This window comes from Scyliorhinus canicula, chromosome 12 (assembly GCF_902713615.1).
Source record: "Scyliorhinus canicula chromosome 12, sScyCan1.1, whole genome shotgun sequence".
In the NCBI taxonomy this organism is placed as follows: Eukaryota; Metazoa; Chordata; class Chondrichthyes; order Carcharhiniformes; family Scyliorhinidae; genus Scyliorhinus; species Scyliorhinus canicula.
The window spans coordinates 52,431,113-52,452,389 of record NC_052157.1 but is presented as its reverse complement, the minus strand read 5'-3'; the positions used below and the strand labels follow the sequence as shown (position 1 = coordinate 52,452,389).

The 21,277-nt window shown below is 52.2% G+C and overlaps 1 protein-coding gene across 1 annotated transcript in view; it reads right to left on the bottom strand.

Moving 5' to 3' along the window:
• The window catches only part of LOC119974235 (IgGFc-binding protein-like), a 108,383-nt gene extending 87,911 nt beyond the window's left edge, over positions 1-20,472 (bottom strand). The window contains exons 1-2 of the mRNA XM_038813003.1: positions 20,355-20,472; positions 15,943-16,073 (exon numbers count right to left, since the gene is read on the bottom strand). Coding sequence (XP_038668931.1) covers positions 15,943-16,073; positions 20,355-20,472 — 249 coding nt within the window. The remainder of the gene's footprint in view (positions 1-15,942; positions 16,074-20,354) is intronic.
• Positions 20,473-21,277: the final 805 nt, after the last annotated feature.

Sequence of the window (21,277 nt, the reverse complement as noted above, 5' to 3'; positions counted from 1 at the left end):
CAGCAGCTTCTCAAATATGTCTGCGATGTATGCTTCAACGACCGCTCCCTCAGACCCCTCCGGGAGCCCGGTTCTCAAGTTCTGCCGGCGGGACCTATTCTCTAGGTCCTCCACCTTCTCCAGAAGCTTCTTCTTCTGGTCTCTCAGCATCCCCACCTCCAACTCCACCGCAGTTTGATGTTGCTTCTGCTCAGCCAGCACCTTCTCTACCTTCTGGATCGCCCGATCATTGGCATCCAATCTAACCTCCAACCGCTCAATTGACTCTTTTATTGGGTCCAAGCAGTCCTGTTTCTGTTTAGCGAAGCCTTCCTGAATAACTTGCATCACCTGCTCCTTTGACGGCTGGTCGACAAGCCAGAGGTCTGGTCCTCTGCCATGCTGTCTCCTGCTGCAGCTTCAGCCCAAGCCTTCCCTGTCTGTCTGTTTCTGCCTTTACGAGCAATTCTATTCCTCCCCCCCATGCACCAATGTGGAAATTCAGTACACAATTGCCTCGGTCATCAGTTTTTCAACTCAAGTCCGGTAGAAAATCGGAGGATTTATGCGCGACTTACTCCTTCATAGCCGCCACCAGAAGTTCCGCTCAGTTTAATTTACATGAAATTCCGCTCCGGGTACCCTGGGCGGGATTCTCCGATAATGGGACTAAGTGTTGACGCCATCGTAAACGCCGGAGCGTTTTACGACAGCATCACCTGGCTGCTAGGAGCAGCGATCTTGCACTGCACAGGGTGGCAGCATGGCACTGGAGCACCTCACGCAGCTCGAGATGACGATATGGGCACCAGCACGGGCGGCGCCGGTTGTGCGCATGCGCGCCACTGCCGGTGCGGGTCCGTGCATGCGTGTGGGTTGTGTCTCCACGCCACCCCCCGGGCAACATTGCGGAGCCGTACAGCGACCCGGCGCAGAGGAACATAGCCCCACCCCATCCCGAATTAGCCCGCCCGCCAATCGGTAGCCCCGATCGTGGGCCTGGCCACTGTGGAGACCCCCCCCCAGAGTTGGATCCCCCCCTCCCCTCCCCCCACAATGACAGCCCCCGCAGCCAGAACACCGCAGTCCCGCCAGGTAGGACCACACGCGAATTACGCCGGCGGGACTCGGCCAAACTCAGCGGGCATTTCGCCCATTACATGCGGTAAATCGTCGCGTGGGAACCCCGTTGAGCGGCCCCCGACCGGCGGCGCGGCCACCGACTCTCCGCTCACCGGAGCAGCGTCGCGGGATACTTCCCCCCCCCCCCCCCCCCCCCCCCGGCGATGCTCGAACCCGGCACGGGATCAGAGAATCCCACCCCCTATCTAAGTGGGCTGCATAATCAAAGACAGCTCCCTCCCGGATTATTCTCTCTTCCAACCTCTTCCATTGGGCAAAACACTGAGAACACACACTAATTGTATAAAAAACAACTGTTACCAGACTCCTGAATGACCCTCTTATAGGCTGACCTGGTCTCTCTATGCATCTTCTCTACTGTTGCGGCACTACACTCCTTATGCTTCACCTGATGTCTATGTCTCCGTATTTACATTGTGTATTTATGGTATGTCCTATGTGTTTTTCGTGCATGGAATGATGTGCCTGGACTGTACGCAGAACAAGATTTTCACTGTACCTTGGTACAATAAATCTAAATCTAAACCAAACCACTCAGTTGATATTGGTGGAGAATGTGACAGTAATAAACACTAATCTGTGAATCGCTCCATCCTTTAAAGTAGGCAGACATTCACCCATTGGATCCCTACAGTGCAGAAGGAGGCTATTCAGGCATCAAGTCTGCAGGACCTACTGAAAGAGCACCCGAGCTGGGCGATCTACCTTCCCGAATCCTCGTAACCCTACATAACCTTTTGGACACAAAGGGCCAATTGATCAGGCCAATCCTCAAATAGTATCTCCTCAAACACCACACCTCTCAAAAAGCACCTCCCAAATCCACCCCCAACACGAACCCCATAAACACCGACCAAACACCAATCCCCCCGAAAACCTCCTCTACAGACCACCCCAAAACAATGCCACACAACCCTCCAGACAAACCCCCAAACACACTTCAAATAATACATCCAGCAATGACCCCATAAACACCAATCAAACAATGCTCACTCAAACACCATGCCTCTGAAAAGCCACCTGCCAACACTCCCCCAAGTGTCATGTGAGAGTACCTTAAGGAAATGGATGTTTAAGCAATGTACCTTTAAGAAATGCAGCAGCTCATATTACTGAAGTGATATCAGAGGGTAGGGGTAGCTGAGTTGAGCTCACTTCTGCTTTTAGTTTCAGTTTGAGAGAGCAGCTGGAAAGTGCCTGGCTGGTTTGCTGTGAGCTGCATGAAGAAAAAGAGCTTGGGTGTGTCTGTGTTTGCAGTAAGCTGGATCTGCTGTGCTCTCGGCCAGGAAAGACTATCTCTGAATCATTTGGGTGGTTTAAACTCATAATAGCAATGTCTTTAACCTGATATGTTTCTGTTTAAAGGTGTTAAGTCTTTTGGAGGTTTGAAGGAACATTTTGAGGGATTATTTAGTGTTGTATTATTTTTGGGGTTATCTTTGAAGTAAGGGGTGTTAAGGGATCCAATGTTAATTTAAAAAGGTAAGTTGAATTCATGGAATAAACATTTTTTTATGTTTAAAAACCCACGTGTCCATAATTGTAATACCAAACCTGGAGACCAAGCCGTGTGCTTCAAAAGCAACAATACATTAAAGGGAGAGGTTGGTTGAACTCCATGATACATTTTGGGGTTCTGAAAACGCCGCTCCCATAACAATTGGGGGCTCATCCGGGATAAAAGTCTATCTATTGGATTGGCTTTTGTGAACTTAAAGACAGTGAAGGATTGTTGCTTTTCCGGTGTGGTATTTGAGTTTAAGTGGGGAGAGTGTTGTGAACAATGGCTCTTTCAGAGGCGCAAATGTTTTTGGGGGTGGAGAATGTCACACGCAGTACCTTACGGACAGAGATGAAAAGCAAACTGTTAGATTTGGCAAAAAACATTGCAGTTAACATTACCTGACAAAATGCGAAAAGATGAGGTAATTATGGCGGTGGTTAAGCATTTAAAGTTGCCTGAGACAGAGTCTGACTCATTGGAAATGGCAAAAATTCAGTTGCAAATTAAACAAATGGAACATGAGAAAGAATTAAAGCGGCTTGAATACGAAAGAGAGAGAGAGAGGGGAAAAAGAAAGGGAGAGAGAGAGGAAAAATAAAAGGAGAGAGAAGAAAGGAGAAAAGAAAGAATAGCCCTCGCAGAACAAAAAGAAAAAGAAAGGGAGATACAGATCAGGGAAAAAGATAACGAGAGGGAGTTTGAACTTCAGAAAATGGCCATGAAACATTAAAGTCAATTAAAATTGGCAGACATAAAGGGAAACGTATAGTTGGATGACAGTGATGACGATAGTGAGTAAGAGCATCATAGTCGAAGGCTTGGTGGGAATCTATTTAAATATGTCTAAGCATTGCCAAAGTTTGACGAGAATGTCGTGGAAGCCTTTTTCATTTCATTTGAGAAGGTAGCTAAATAAATGAAATGGCCACAGGACATGTGGGTGTTACTGATTCAAACAAAGCTGGTAGGTAGAGTAGTGAAGTGTCTGCATCACTACCGGAGGAGGTATCTGGAACGTATGAGGAGGTGAAGAAATCCATCTGAAGTGCATATGAGCTAGTGCCTGAAGCTTACAGACAAAGGTTAGGAAATTTAAGGAAATAATTTGGTCAAACATACATGGAGTTTGAAAGGCTCAAACAGAGTAATTTTGATAGGTGGATAAGGGCTTTGAAAATAGACAGAACGTATGAAGCTCTCAGAGAAATTATACTTTTGGAGGAGTTTAAAAATTCAATTCCTGATGTCGTGAGAACTCATGTGGAAGAACAGAGGGTTAAAACTGTGAGATTAGCAGCAGAAATGGCAGATGATTATGAATTACTTCATAAATCAAAGATTGGTTTCCGACATCAGTTTCAGCCGGTGAGGGATAGAAACTGGGGACATGAGAAATACTCAAGTGGTAAAGGTAAAGGTGATCTGATGGGAGACAATAAAGAGAGTGTACCTCAGATTTAAAAAGAAATCCAGGAGGGTGGAAAAAAGATGAAAAGTTTCAAATGTTTTCACTGTAATAAACTAGGCCATGTAAAGTCACAGTGTTGGTGGTTGAAGAAAAGCACTGGGAAGGCTGATGTGGTAAAACAGGATAAAACAGTGGGATTTGTTGGAGTGGTAAAGGAAAGCCCAAGGGAAGTGAAGGAGGTGCAGACGATTGTACAGCCTGTTCAAGAAGTAATTGTTAAGAAGGTGCCTGATGTTTTTAAAGAATTTACTTGTGTGGGTAAAGTTTACTGATGTGTATCAGGGGGATCAGGTAAAGAAGTCACAATTTTAAGAGATACAGGGGCTAGTTAATCTTTAATGGTAAGAGATGAGGAATTATGTCGTTTGGGAAGAATGTTGCCAGAAAAGGTGGTGATATGTGGAATTCAGGGTGAGAGGAGTAGCATTCCATTATATAAGGTAAGGTTAGAAAGTCCAGTGAAGAGTGGTGAAGTGGTAGTAGGAGTAATTGAGAAACTATTTTGTCCAGGAATACAGTTTATCTTGGGTAATGATATAGCTGGATTGCAGGTGGGAGTGATGCCTACTGTGGTTGATAAGCCAGTGGAAAATCAGACAACTGAAGTGTTGAAGGACGAATATCCTGAGATTTTTTCGGATTGTGTAGTAACCCGGTCGCAAGGTCACAGATTAAGACAAGAGGAGAAATCAAAGCGTGAAGATGAAGTTGAAGTGCAATTATCAGAAACGATTTTTGATCAGATGGTTGAAAAAGAACAAGAACAGGTGGAGGATGAGGCGGATATTTTTAGTTCAGGAAAACTGGTGGAGTTGCAACAGAAAGATATAGAAATAAAACGGATGTATCAGAAAACACCCAATCCCCCAAACACCCAACCTCCCCAAACAACCAACACCCCAAAACACCCAACACCCCAAAACACCCACCCCCCAAACACCCAACACCCCCAACACCCCCCCAACACCCAGCCCCCAAACACCCAATCCCCCCAAACACCCACCCCCCAAACACCCAACACCCCCCCCCCAACACCCAGCCCCCAAACACCCAATCCCCCCAAACACCCACCCCCCCAAACACCCAACACCTCAAAACACCCAACACCCCAAACACCCAACCCCCCCCAAACACCCAACACCCCAAACACCCAACCTCCCCAAAACACATAACACCCCAAACACCCAACCCCCCAAAACACCCAACCCCCCCAAACACCCAACCTCCCCAAACAACCAACACCCCAAAACACCCAACACCCCAAACACCCACCCCCCCAAACACCCAACACCCCAAAACACCCAACAGCCCCCCCCCAACACCCAGCCCCCCAAACACCCAATCCCCCCAAACACCCAGCACCCCAAACACCCAACCCCACCAAATACCCAACCTCCCCCAAACACCCAAACCCCCCAACCCCCCAAACACCCAACACCCCAAACACCCAACCCCCCAAACACCCAACCTCCCCAAACAACCAACACCCCAAAACACCCAACACCCCAAACACCCACCCCCCAAACACCCAACACCCCAAAACACCCAACACCCCCCCAACACCCAGCCCCAAACACCCACTCCCCCCAAACACCCCCCCCCAAACACCCAACACCCCAAATACCCCAAACACCCAACCTCCCCCAAAGACCCACCCCCCCAAACACCCAACACCCCAAAACACCCAACACCCCCAACACCCAACCCCTCCAAACACCCAACACCCCAAACACCCAACCTCCCCAAAACACATAACACCCCAACCACCCACCCCCCAAAACACATAACACCCCAAACACCCAACACCCCAAAACACCCAACACCCCCCCAACACCCAGACCCCCAAACACCCAACACCCAAACCCCAAACAACCAACCCCCAAACACCCAACCCCCCAACCTCCCCAAACAACCAACCTCCCAAACACCCAACACCCCAAACACCCAACACCCCAAACACCCAACCTCCCCCAAACACCCAACCCCCCAAACACCCAACCCCACAAACACCAATCCTCCCCCAACACCCAACCTCCCAAACACCCAACCCCCCAAACACCTAACCCCCCAAACACACATCACCCCAAACACACATCACCCCAAACACCCAACCCCCCCAAACACCCAAAACCCCAAACAACCAACCCCCCCCAAACACCCAACACCCCAAACATCCAACCCCCCAATACCCAACTTCCCCAAACACCCAACCTCCCAAAAAACCAACACCCCAAACACCCAACCTCCCCCAAACACCCAACCCCCCAAACACCCAACCCCCCAAACACCCACCCCCCAAACACCCACCCCCCCAAACACCCAACCCCCCAAACACACATCACCCCAAACACACATCACCCCAAACAATCAACCCCCCAAACACCCACACCCCAAACATCCAACCCCCCACACCCAACCTCCCCAAACACCCAACCTCCCAAACACCCAACACCCCAAACACCGACACCCCCAAACACCCAACCTCCCAAACACCCAACATCCCCAAACACCCAACCTCCCCAAACACCCAACCCCCCAAACATACATCGCCCCAAACACACATCACCCCAAACAATCAACCCCCCAAACCCCAAACATCCAACCCCCCACACCCAACCCCTCCAAACACCCAACACCCCAAACACCCAACCTCCCCAAAACACATAACACCCCAAACACCCACCCCCCCAAACACCCAACACCCCCAAACACCCACACCCCCCAACACCCAGACCCCCAAACACCCAACACCCAAACACCCAACCCCCCAAACACCCAACCCCCAAACACCCAACCCCCAACCTCCCCAAACAACCAACCTCCCAAACACCCAACACCCCAAATACTCAACACCCCAAACACCCAACCTCCCCAAACACCCAACCCCCCAAACACCAATCCTCCCCCAAACACCCAACCTCCCAAACACCCAACCCCCCAAACACCCAACCCCCCAAACACACATCACCCCAAACACACATCACCCCAAACACACATCACCCCAAACACCCAACCCCCCCAAACACCCAACACCCCAAACAACCAACCCCCCCCCAAACACCCAACACCCCAAACATCCAACCCCCCAACCCCCAACCTCCCCAAACACCCAACCTCCCAAACACCCAACACCCAAACACCCAACCTCCCCAAACACCCAACCCCCCAAACACCCAACCCCCCAAACACCCACCCCCCAAACACCCAACCCCCCCAAACACCCAACCCCCCAAACACACATCACCCCAAACACACATCACCCCAAACAATCAACCCCCCAAACACCCAACACCCCAAACATCCAACCCCCCACACCCAACCTCCCCAAACACCCAACCTCCCAAACACCCAACACCCCAAACACCCGACACCCCCAAACACCCAACCTCCCAAACACCCAACATCCCCAAACACCCAACCTCCCCTAACACCCAACCCCCCAAACACCCAACCTCCCAAGCACCCAACCTCCCAAACACCCAACCTCCCCCAAACACCAAACCTCCCCCAAACACCCAACCTTCCAAACACCCAACCTCCCAAACACCCAAACACCCGACACTCCCAAACACCCAACACCCCCCAAACACCCAATCTCCCCAAACATCAACAACCCCCCAAACATCTAACCTCCCCCAAACACTGCCAAACATCAAAAGCCCCAAACACCAAACTCAAACACCAACCCCAAACACAAACCTCCCTGTATATCCTCAAGCAGTAATGCCCCCAAACAGCAACCTCTAATCGCCCACTCAAAACAACCCTCCAAACACACACCCAGACAACGCTCCAAACAACCCCTTCAAGACAACACTCCAAATAATCCCCCACACACCCACCAAATGCCACCCCAGAACACCTCCACAAATACCACCTCCAAATATCCCCCAAATACCGCCTCACAAAATCCACAAACCAAATACCCCTCAAACACTGCCCCAAACCCCCACAAAAATGCTCCATATTATCAGCCCCCCAGACACACCCACAAAACACCCCCCAGGCATCACCTCCCCAAACACCATCTTTCCCAAACACTCCCTAAACTCCATCCTCCTGAAACACCAACATCCCAAAACATCAACCCCTTCAAATGTCTCCCAAACACCAACCCTCCCCCAACACTAACCCTCCAAAACACCCCACCAAACAACCCGCCAAACACTCCCCTCAAGCACCTGGCAACAACACCCCCAAACAACCTATTATACACCACACCCCCAACTCTAACCCAATCACCCGCAAACACCAACCATCCTAAACACACCCTCAAATACCACTCCCCAAACAACGCCCCTGAACTTCACCCAAAACGCCAACTCTACTAAACAACCACTAAACAAAAATCAACCACATCCAAAAACCAATCACATCTACAGTAACTCACACAACACCAAACCCCGGAAACACCAACTACAAACACCACCCAAAAAAGCCCTTAAATACCATCCTCCCAAACATCCCCCTAAACTCCAACCCTCCAAACACAAACCTCAAACAGCCCACCGACCCAAATACCCGCTAAACACCACCCCAACACCTCCTCAAGAACTCCTTAAACAACAGCCCTCCACACTCTGTCCCAAAACACCTCCCATACCTCCCAAACACACCCAACAAACCCCCCCCCCAAAACACCAACCCCTCCAAACACCCACAAACACCATCCCTCAAACACTTCCACCCCACACACCATACACTCAAATACCCCCCCCCCCCAAAAAACACACCCCAAAAACATCCTCCTAAAACACCTCACAAACATCCCCCTGAACATCTACCCGCCCCCAAACACTCCCCTATACACTGTAATGTTCTTGTTGGATGGCCTTATTTCTTGCAAGAACACTTGTAGTTAAAACTATCAATGATTTATTAACTTTAACTTGGGGTAAACTAAATACAAGAGAACTGATGAAAAAAATTAAAATCATGCACAAGCAGCCTCTCTGTTTGACTTCCTCCAGCCAGTCTGAGGGTCAGCTGACTTTAACACTCACTTATATACTCATGAGTCGCCAAGTGGTCAGTCAGTGAATTACAACACAACCATGATATCACTATGATGTGGAGATGTCGGCGTTGGACTGGGGTGGTCACAGTAAGAAGTCTTACAACACCAGGTTAAAGTCCAAAAGGTGTATTTGGAATCACTAGCTTTCGGAGCGTAGTTCCTTCATCAGGTCAGTGATATCACTACACACACTACCCCGTAAACAACCACCCAAACACTCTCCAAAACACTCCCCCAAACACCTACCCCCTAAACACCAACCTCCCAAACACCAATGCCCCAAAATGTTATCCCCAAACACCCTCCGCTCACAACCCCAAACACCCCTCACAAACACCTCAAAAACAGCCCCCCAAATGACCCCCTCAAACACTACCCCCCAAACACCACCCCCAAACACTATCCCCCAAACACCAACCCTGACCCAAACACCAACGCCCAAAAACTTTCATCCCCCAAACACCAACTCCTCCAACACCTCCCCAAATACCAACTATACCAAACCCCAACCCACCCAAACACAAAATGCCCCAAGCACCTATAACCACTCCAAACACCAACCCTCCCAAATACCAAGCCCCACAAACAACGCCCCAAATACTAACCCCCACAAACACCAATCTCCCAAACACCAGTTCCTCAAACACCAACCCATGCGAATGCCCCAAACACCAACTCCTGAAACACCTCCCAACAACCCCCCAACACGATCCCAAACAACCCACTTAAACACCCACTCAGAGAACCCCCAAACAACATCCCCAATTAACCCCCAAATACCACACACCCAAAACATCACCCCCCAAATACCACACATCCAAACACCCCAAACATCACCCCCCCAAAAAAATACCACCCCCAAACACTATGTCCCTCAAAAACCACTCCTCAAACCTCCGCCAAATAAAACACCCAAACACCACCCCCTCAAACGCCACTCCCCAAACGCCCGCCAAATAAAATACCCAAACACCATCCCGTCCAAAAACCACCCCCAAACAGCCTCTTCAAGACCGTCCCCAAACCCCCCCAACACCATCTCCCAAACACCATTCGCCAAATAGCCTCTTCAGCACCATCACCAAACCCCACCAAACACTACCCCACAAACACCCCACCAAAACACCGCACGCTTAAATATCCCCCCAGAGACCATCCCACCCAAATACCCTCTTATTCAGCAACCCAATATACTCCCAAAACACCCCCAAACACCAAACCTCAAAACACCCCAAACACAATTCCCACAAACACCAACCCCCAAACACCAGCTCCTCAAACACCAACGCACATGAACCCCCTCCCAACACCAACACCCCAAACACAATCCCCTCATCAATCAACACCCCCAAACACCACCTCCGAAAACGACCCCAAACACCACCGCTGAATACCTCCCCATACACTACCTCCCTCACAGCAGCCCAAATATCAAGCCGCCAAAACATCAACTCTCCAAATACCACCCATAAACACCAAACCTCCCCAAAGACCAAACTGCACAAACCCCCAAACCTAAAACCAATCGCCCCCAAACACAAAAGCCCCAAACACCAACCGCCCAAATACCTCCCACTCACCATCCCAAAACCACGCCACACAGCCCTCCAGACAAACCTGCTAAAGACCCCCCAAATACCACCCCCATACATCCCCAAACACTACTCCCTCAAACACCATGGGCGCAGTTCTCCCAACGGGAGACGAAGTGCCGACGCCGGAGTGAAAACCGGATTGTTTCACTCCGGCATTGGAGGCCGCTCCTTGCCCCCTATTCTCCCACCCCCAGGGGGCTAGGAGCAGCGCTGCGTCAGTTTCGCGCGCCTGGTCCTTGGTGCAGTGTCAAAGTGGCGCCGCATAAATGACGCAGCCGGCGGCGCTTAAATGACGTCACCCGCGCATGCGCAGGTTTGCCAGCGTCAACCTGCGCATGGGTGGTGACGTCCTCCCCGCGAGCGCCCCGCAAGACACGTCGGAGTGGAAGACAGGTGGAGGAAATAGAGTGTGTCTTTTAGAGACGCTGGCCCGCCGATCGGTGGGCACCGATCATGGGCCAGACCCCTACTGAGCACCCCCCTGGTGCTCGATTCTCCCTCCCCCCCCCCCCCCCCCCCCACAGGCCGCACACCCAGTGTTTGCACGCTGTTCACGCCGGCAGGTGTGGATGGCGCCGGCGTGAACCGGTCGGATTGGGCAGGCCGCTCGGCCCATCCGGGCCGGAGAATCACCACTCGACCGTTAGAAAAGGCGAGCGGCGATTCTCCGAGCGCCCTGCCGTAAAACTCGGCACGCCGTTTTGGGGGGAGTGGGAGAATCACGTGCGGGTGCCAGGGCGGCGTGGCGGGAATCGTCCGGGACTCCCGCGATTCTCCCACCCAGCGTGGCGTTCGGAGAATCGCCCCCCATGCCCCTCAAAAACCACCTCCCAAACACTCCCCAAAAAACCATACACCACTCCAAAACCACATCCCACAACCCGCAGGCACCAGCCCAAATAAAAAATCCCAAACACCAACCACCCCAAACACCAACCACACCAACATCAGACGCCCCCAACAATGGCCCAAACAACAAACTTACCAAACACCAACTTCCAAATATCAACATCCCCAAACACCCCTCAAGCACCAATATCCCCAAACTTCAAGTCCCCAATCACCCACTCCAAACAACCACCCTAGCACTACCCCAAACAGCCCCTCAAACACCCCCCAATAACAAACCCCCAAACAACAACTTCCCAACACTTCCCAACTACCACCCCCCAAAAATCATGCAAACATCATCTTCAAACCATCCCCCAAACATCAAACACCCAAATATTCCCCAACCATCACCACAAACCTCCCCAAACATTCCCCTAACATCAGGCCCCCACAGACACCCCCCAAACACTATCCTCCCAAATCACGCCCCAAACACTCCCCCAAACATCCCCCCAAACAACAACCCCTTCAAAATATGCCCCAAACACCAACCTCCAAACACACCACAAACCCCTCCCCAAATACAAACCACCCCAAATCCCCCTCATACACCACCTTCTAAAATCCACCCAAACACCTAGCCCAAACACCAACCTACCCAAAACACCTCACCAATCACCACCCCTCGCCCAAACACCACCCCCTGAATACCTCCCTACACACAACCTCCTAAACACCCATCCAAACATCAACCATCCCCGAACACCAACCTCCCCCACAAACAACCTCCCAGACACCAACCCCCCAAAAGACCAACCCCCATAAACACCAACCATCCAAATTCCCTATATACCACAAATACCAACCCCCAAACAACAAAGACCACAAACACCAACCCTCCCAAACAACAAAGACCCCAAACACCAACCCCCCCAAACAACAAAGACCCCAAACACCAACCCCCAAACAACAAAGACGCCAAACACCAACACAGAAACAACAAAGACCCCCCAAACACCAACCCCCCAAACAATAAAGACCCCAAACACCAACACCAAAACAACAAAGACACCAAACACCAACCCCAAAACACCAGCTCCTCAAACACCAACCAACCAAACACCCCAAACACCAACCCCCCAAACACCACCCTCTCAAAACATTCCGCAAACACCCCCAAACATCACCTCCTCATACACAATGCCCCTAAAACACTACCTTTCAAACGCTCCCCAAACCCAACAACACCAACCCCCTAACGTCCAACCCCCAAACACCAAACTCCCCAATACCAACCCTTGCTCCCAACATCAACGCTCCCAACTCCAACTGGCCAAAACACCAAACTCTAAACACCAATCCCCAAATACCTCTCAAACACCTCTGCCCCCAAACTTCAACTCTCCAATCACCCACTCTATACAACTCCCCAAGCATCACCCCAAATAGCCCCCAAAGACCACCCACCCAAATACCCCCTAAACACCACCCCAAACCTCCTGAACATCAACCTCCCAGACACAGTCCCCAAACACCCCCCAACCACCATCCTCTCAAAACATTCCCCAAACACCCCTCTCCAATACTATCCCTCGAACAACCCACCCACACACTACCCCAGACACCAGCCCCCAAACACCACCCACCCAAATAACCTCCAAAGACCATCCCAAACACCCCCAAAATCTCCACAAACATTAGGCCCGCATGCACCCCCAAACAGCCCCCCAAACAACATCCTCCCAAAACACCGCACAAAAGCCCCTAAATCCCCCTCAAACACTACACCCCAAACACCACCCCTCCCAAACACCTATCCTTCCAAACACCAACCCCCTCAAACACATCAAAACCCAAACACTCCCCCATACATCACCCGATAAAGACCCGCTCAAACACCCGCCAAACACTCCCACAAACACCTATCCCCTAAATAATCACCCCGCTCACACGCCAAATCACTCTCCACAAACATCCTGCGAACATCCCTCCCAACTGCACCATCCCAACTTCAGCCCAAAACACCCCAAACATCAACCACCCCAACATCACTTCAAATGCCAACCCCCAAAACACCAACTCCTCAAACACCACCCCCAAACACCAATCCCCCAAAACACCAACTCTACAAACACCAGCCCGCTAAACACGCCCCCAAACACCAACCCCTCAAGACCAAACCCCAAACACCAACCTCCCAAAACCAACCGCCCCAGAACAGAACCCCTCCAAACTAACCATCCTTCAAACATCAACCCCCTCAATAACCAACCCTCCCAAACACCAATCCCAAACTCCAGTACCCCCAAATAACACATCCACATACCTCCCAAAACAAACCCGCAAACACCCCAAATGAACATTCACCCAAAAAAACACCCCAAACAACACCCGACCAAATACAATGCCCCTCAAAAATCAACCCCCAAACAAACCCTCCCTCAAACCCCCCCAAAACATCCCCACCAACCTCCCCCAAACACCACACTACACACCACCACCTCCCAGCATCACCCCCCAACTCCATCCGAAATACCTTCCCCCAAACATCAAGCATCCCAAACACCACCCCCCCAAACACCACCCCCCCCAAACACCACCCCCCCAAACACCACCCCAACATCCCACCAAATACCCCCCAAGCACCACCCCCCAAGCATAACCCGCTAACTCCATCCCTAACACAATGCCCCTCAATCACCCCACAAACATCACCCCCTCCAAACACCACACCCCATAACAACAACACTCCAAACACTAACACTCCAAAAAACAACCACAGCAACACCAAGACCACAAACACCCCACAAAATACCAACCCCCCAATACCAAACCCCCAAATATCAACCCCCCAAATAACAATGCCCCAACAATCAACCCCCCAAACATTAACCCCCTAAACACCAACTCCCCCAAACATCAACCCAGCAACTCCAGATCAAACATCAACCCCCCGAGCACCAACCCACCCAAACACCAACCCACCCAAACATTAACTCCCCAAACACCAGCCCCCTCAAACATCAACCCCCCAACTCCACCCCAAACATCAACCCCCAAACACTAACGCTCCCAAACACCAGTTTCCTGAACATTAACCCCCAACATTAAGCCCCCAACACCAACCCACCCAAATATCAGCCTCCCCAAACATCAACCCCCCAACTCCACCCCAAACATTAACCCCCAAGCATCAACCCCCCCCAACTCCACCCCAAACATCAACACCCAAACACTAACCATCCCAAACACCAGCCTCCCGAGATATGAATTCCCCCAACACCAACCCCTCAAACATCAACCCCCAACTCCACCCCAAACACCAACCCTCCCAGGCATCATCCCTCCCAAACACCAGCCTCCCAGACACCGACCCTCCCAGACACCGACCCAGACACCAGCCTCCCCAAACATCAATGGCCCAAACACCAACCCCCCAAATATCAACCTCCCCAAACATCACCCCCCCAAATATCAACCTCCCCAAACATCAACCCCCCAAATATCAACCTCCCCAAACATCAACCCCCCCAAATATCAACCTCCCCAAACATCAATCCCCCCCAATATCAACCACCCAAACATCAAACCCCCAAATATCAACCTCCCCAAACATCAACCCCCCCCAAAATATGAACCTCCCCAAACATCAAACCCCCCCATATTCCAGCTGAAACACCAATCCCAAAACACCACCTGTCCAAGCACTCCCCCAAACACCACCTGTCCAAACACCCCAAAACACCACCTGTCCAAGCACCCCCCCAAACACCACCTGTCCAAACACTTCCCAAACACCACCTGTCCAAACACCCCCCAAACACCACCTGTCCAAGCACCCCTGCCAAACACCACCTGTCCAAACACCCCCCCCCCAAACACCACCTGTCCAAACACTCCCCAAACACCATCTCCCCAATCATCACCCCCCAACTCCATTCCAAACACCATTCCCCCCAAACACCCCTCAAACAACACACCTATACCCCCCCAAACACCACCCCACCAGACATTCCCAATCCCCCCCACCAACACCACCCCGATAGTAGCCAAGGAGGAGTCCGGAGGAGAAGTTCAAATGGTTTATTTTCAAGCCTTGGTTTAGGAGATGTATAACAAGCAGCAATCCTAGTCTAATCCAGGACTATTCTGGAAGACCGACCCGTGCCTGGGCTAGGTTTATGCTGTGGAATTAACGAGCGCACTGAAGGGCCTTCACCCCTCACTGGGGAGCTCGTACTCCACAAGGTTCATGGGGAGATTAATCGGGTAGTCTTCATGGGTCTCGTGGGGGTAAGAACACCCCAAACACCCCTGTCCCCAAACACCGACCCCCCTGAAACACCAAACTCCCCAAAACATCCCCCTCCTCCCCGGTCTCCACAAGTATATGAATCATACGTACATATAAGGAGCTGTAAGATGATGAGAAGAAGAGGAAACTGGTTGAAATGGCGATTTGTGGGGATCCACCGTCATCCACCTTGGGGTTGGTGACATCTCCGTTTGCAGTTCCAAATGGATAGAAGTGATCATCTGTAACACCGGAAAGATATGTCTGTCGATATTTCCTTCAATCTTATGCAACGAAGAGTCCAAACTGAGTTGGTCGAGAAACAAAACTCACTTTATTTTACTCTTAGCTATGATATACAGCTCCAGTAGTTCCCTATTGGGTCTTCTCTATAGCGGTGCCTAAACTGGCTAGTTTTATATGTGGTACAACGATATATTGTTTAGAGGCCCCCCACCCCTTAACTGGGAGATCGTATCCTGCAATGACTACGGGGAAGTTAACTTAGGTCACTTGTGGGATATAACAAATCTAAATATAATTGTGGGTGGAGGCAGTGTGAAATATTTGATCAATAAAAGCAGAGAGTGGGCAGAGTTAGTGCTCGTCTTCATTCTGAGACTAGCGGCGTTCACAAATCTCTCTCTGACTCGCTTTGTCTCATTCTCTCTCTGTCTCATTGGCACTCTGCTTTGCTCTGTGTCTCTCTCTCTCCCTGTCTCTCTCTCTCAGTCTTTCTCTCTCTCTGTCTTTCTCTCTCTCTGTCTTTCCCTGTCTCACTCTCTGTCTTTCTCTCCCTCGCATTCTATTTGAACACACACAATTGTATCAATCTCTTACCCCTCTGTCTCTACTCATCTCCTCTCTCTCATTTTCATTTTTATTGTCTGTTCCCTTCACCTCTCTTTCTCTCTCTACTTCTTTTTAATTTTATTCTTCTTTCTCCGTCTTTCCTACCATCTCGAAACATCGATTTCTATTGATTCCTCTCTTGTCCCTTTTCTCACTACTAACCCCAACTCTCTATCCCTACCTTTCGGTCTCTCTTTATCTCTCTCACTTTATCTCTTTTTCTCCTTCTCTGACTCAGACTCTCTGGGCGAGATTCTCCGCACTCCCGACGGTGCGGAGAATAGCGTGGCTCGTAAAATTTTATTCTCCCCCCCCCACGCCCAACTCCCGACACGAATCGCTGCCGCCGCTTTTTTACGGCCGGTAGCGATTCACAGCTGATAGATGGGCCGAGTTCCCAGCCCTTTACGGCTGTTTTTACGAACGGCAAACACACCTGGTCTGGCCGTTCGTAAAAACGGCCGTAAACACTCGCATTTTATAACCATGGCACCGATTGGCACGGCAGTACCACGGCCGTGCCAAGGGTGCCATGGGCCTGCGATCGGTGGGCACCGATCGCGGGCAGCGGGCCCGATGCCCGCGCACTATTTGTCCTTCCGCCGTCCCGCAGTATCCATTCGCGGGGCGGCTGAGGGGCATCCCGGCCCGCGCATGCGCGGGTTTCGCGCAAATACGCGATGACGTCATCCGCGCATGCGCGGGTTGGAGTCTTCCAATCCGCGCATGCGCGGCTGACGTCATATGACGCGTCAGCCGGCGCTAACTCGGGCAAGCGGGCTTAACGAAATTCGTTAAGCCCGTGATGCTGGAGCTTACGGCGTCGGGCTGCTAGCCCCGACCGGGGACCAGAATCGGTTCCCGGTCGGGAAGGGGGGGGCTGGCGTCAAACCCGCCCGGATTTGACGCCAGCCTTACGATTTCTCCCCATATGGGAGAATCTCGCCCTCTCTCTCTGTGTCTGTCTCTCTCTTCACCTTTCTCCGTCTGTTTCTATACCTCGCTGTCTCTCTCTTTCTCTGTCCCTCTGTGTCTCTCTCTCTGTCCCTGTCTCTCTGTGTGCTTTCTGACTCTCTGTGTCTCTGTCTGTGTGTATCTCTGTTACTCTGTCTCTCAGTCTCCCTCTCTCTCTTTCTCTGTTTCTCACTGTCTCTCTCTCTCTGTGTCTCTGTCTCTCTCTCTGTAACTCCCTCTCTCTGTCTCTCCCTTTCTCTGCCCCTTTCTCTCTGGGCGTAATTTTCCGGCCTCATTATGTCGTTATGCTCTCAATTAAGAGAGGTATGCCGCCATGGAGGGGGGCGGGGGGGGGGGGAACCACTCGATCATGTGTACCCTTTCCTGTGGCAACACTAGCCCCTGCCTGTCTGCCCCACTGATCACCTATAACACCCACAAACTGCTGAGGCCTCTGGCCGTGTGGCGAAAGGCTATTGCTAATAGGGAATTGGCAATCATGGTTCAGTGAGCACTTCACACAACCCAAGTGGATTTCCATGGGTGAACGGACCATGTAGCATGTGGCAGTAATTACCCAGCATCCCAATCAGACCGCGATGCCTGGACACTACCTGATCACTGTGGGAGGCAACACCACAGACGCAGCAGCCAACATCCAAAAACCCAGGGGATGGGACACAGCTCCACGGACATGTCCACGGCTAGAGGGTGGGTGAGTTCAAAGAGGAGGGGACCTGCGCTCGGTCCAGGTGCAGTTATGTGTGTGTGTCTGGGGTACAGAGTCCGGGGTCCGTTGAGGAGGGCCCGCTGAGCCTGGAGTGCGTGGGCAGGGCACTCCGGGTATGGGGGAGGGGGAGGGGGGAGGAGAGGGAGATCAATGGGAGAATGGAGGGTCCCGGGGTGGGAGCCACAGCTTTTTGTCAGCCGAACACCCTCTCCCAATTCTTTACAGATAATGAGCGCTATGGTCAGTATTTTGGACTCTGCTGAACAAGCCCTCGTGGTGCTGCTGATAGGCTGGGTGGCCAGACACAGGAGATGGCAGCAGCAGCGTCTGCAGAGCCTCAAGGCGGCGGCCCACATGAAGGGGCGGGACCCTGAGGACCCAGCTGCCCATCAGGCCAGGGTGAGAACCAGAGGGGGAGACCCACGGTGGCCCAGGGTATACAGGTGTCGTTGGTCCTTATATCAAATGACGGACAGCGCAGGCTGCAGGAGACAGTATGGCACCTGTGCCATGGCCTTGCAGACGTAGCACCACGTGGAGGAGGAGGACACCCGCTCTCTGTGGCCATCAAGGTCACCGCGGCCCTGAACTTTTACACCTCGGGATCATTCCAGGGCTCGAGCGGGGACCTGTGTGGCATCTCACAGGCCACAGTCCACAGTTACATCCAACAGGTCACAGATGCCCTCTTTGCCCGTGCTGAGAACTATATCAACTTTGACATGGACCAAGCCCAACAAGATGTCCGGGCAGCCGAATTGTCCGCATTCACCGGAATGCCCCAAACATCCCCAGCCTCTCGAGGACCAACCCAGGATGGCCGGTTGGCTCTTGGGGGATAAGGGGTACCTGGTGAGGACCTGGCTAATGATGCCAGTAGAGCGGTTGGAGACCAAAGCAGAGACCCAATACAATGAGGCCCATGCAGCCAGCCAGGCTGTCATTGAGCGGTGCATCGGACTCCTCAAGATGTGGTTCCGATGTCTCGACTGCACCGTGGTGAGCTGCTGTACACTGCATGGTGGACACAGACCATTTTGTGGTGGTCTGCAGTCTCTTCCAACCTGACACAGCAACGGAGCGACGTGCTGGAGGTTGGGGATGAGGAACATGTGTCCACCTCAAAGGAGGACGAGGATTATGAGACGGCGCCGGACCGGCAGGAGCTGGAGGACAAGCAGCAGCGGTGAGTGTCCAACAAGCCCGGAGAGCCAGGAAGGCACTCATACTCTTCTGCTTCAATTGGGACGTGGCCTGGTCCATCATCGCGAACTTCCTCCCCGACCCACCACACCTGCCCCATTTCCAGCCCTCCCAGGGTCTGTGTCACATCATTCCAGGATTCTGGGGCTGTGTCAGCATTGTCAGCAGGTCACTGTCAAGGGAGTGGTGATGATAATCCGCAGAGCTGAGCACGGTGCTCCTGAATCTATGCCATAGTCTGACCCCTGCCTGTCTGCTGAGTGCTGACTCACATCCATCACCTGCCCACACAGTGTGCTGGGGGACTCGGGGAGGGCGGGGAGGGCGGGGGGGGGGGGGGGGGGGGGGGATACATGAAGTGGTGAGCCAAGGGTTTGGAGTTTGGCCCGCATTGCGGACGAAAGTGACAACATACTGTTTGTGGTGAAGGGTTTTTAATGTGTCATGGGTATTCAACAATGCCCTACTCTCCCAATGGTGCTGTCCCAATATTCCCATCACCACCTCGAACCTCCCCCCAACGCCTACCTACCCCCAGCCGCCCTCCCCCTCCCTCCCAGGATGCCTTCAGTGATCCTCAATGTGCTTAGCCTTCCTTGCTCTACCACTATGCCTCGGTGTCTCCCCAGGATGCACATTGGAGGTGGAGGCAGCCAGCTGCTTATCACATCCCTTAGCCTTCGATGTCACTGGCGGGCATCATTTGGGGTCTTTTGGGCTGGAGGGCCCAGAGCACCTGGCGGTGGCATATGCACAGCTGTGCCACCCTGCCCCATTTGCTGACTTTGAGACACGGCTTCATCAGAGGGCTGGAACTTGGAGGAGCTTACGGCCACCATCCCCACCTCATGGAACAGGTCCAGGTTGGCACCCAGCACCTTCGCCACCCACTTGCTGCCCATAGTGCCAGGAGTTCGCCTCGGGATGGAGATACAACTGGTTTGAGCCCCGGCTGCCCCTACATCATCTGGCTCTGCCGGCCTTGGTGGCTCCCTGATAGGGGCTGGTTTAGCACACTAGGCTAAATCGCTGGCTTTTAAAGCAGACTAAGGCAGACCAGCAGCACGGTTCAATTCCCGTACCAGCCTCCCCGAAGAGGCGCCGGAATGTGGCGACTCGGGGCTTTTCACAGTAACTTCATTGAAGCCTACTTGTGACAATAAGCGATTTTCAATTTTTTCATTCATGTTAGCACCATGGTGTCGGCGCCCTTGGTGATGCTCCTCAGTGATCGGGCAATGCTCTGTAGTGTCTCAGCAATACACACCTGTGACTGGGAAAGCTCCGCAGCGCCTCAGCCATTCCCATCTCAGAGCGAGGCATGTCCTGCAGCATCTCATCAAGGTCAGCCTAGTACTCACATCCCTCAGCAAATCCTACAGTCTACCAAGGCTGTCAGCCATGGCCTTCACTAACTGCGCCATGCCTTGGACACCTTCAATCATGCTGCCAATGGCATGCACTCGGCGCTCCACTGTGGTCGCCACCCTAGCAGTGTTGGCCTCCAGTGCCACACATTGCAGGCGACATCTCTTGTGCCTGTAGCCTCTGAGACGCCTCCAATCAGTTATGGACCTGCTGGAGTGTTGCTGGCATCTCTCTCTGAATGTCCCGGTTGCTCCCTAACCTCTCCATCAGCTCCGGGATAGAATGTTGCATAGGCTCAGCATCTGCCTGGGACCCAGCTGGGTCCTGGGATCCAGCGGA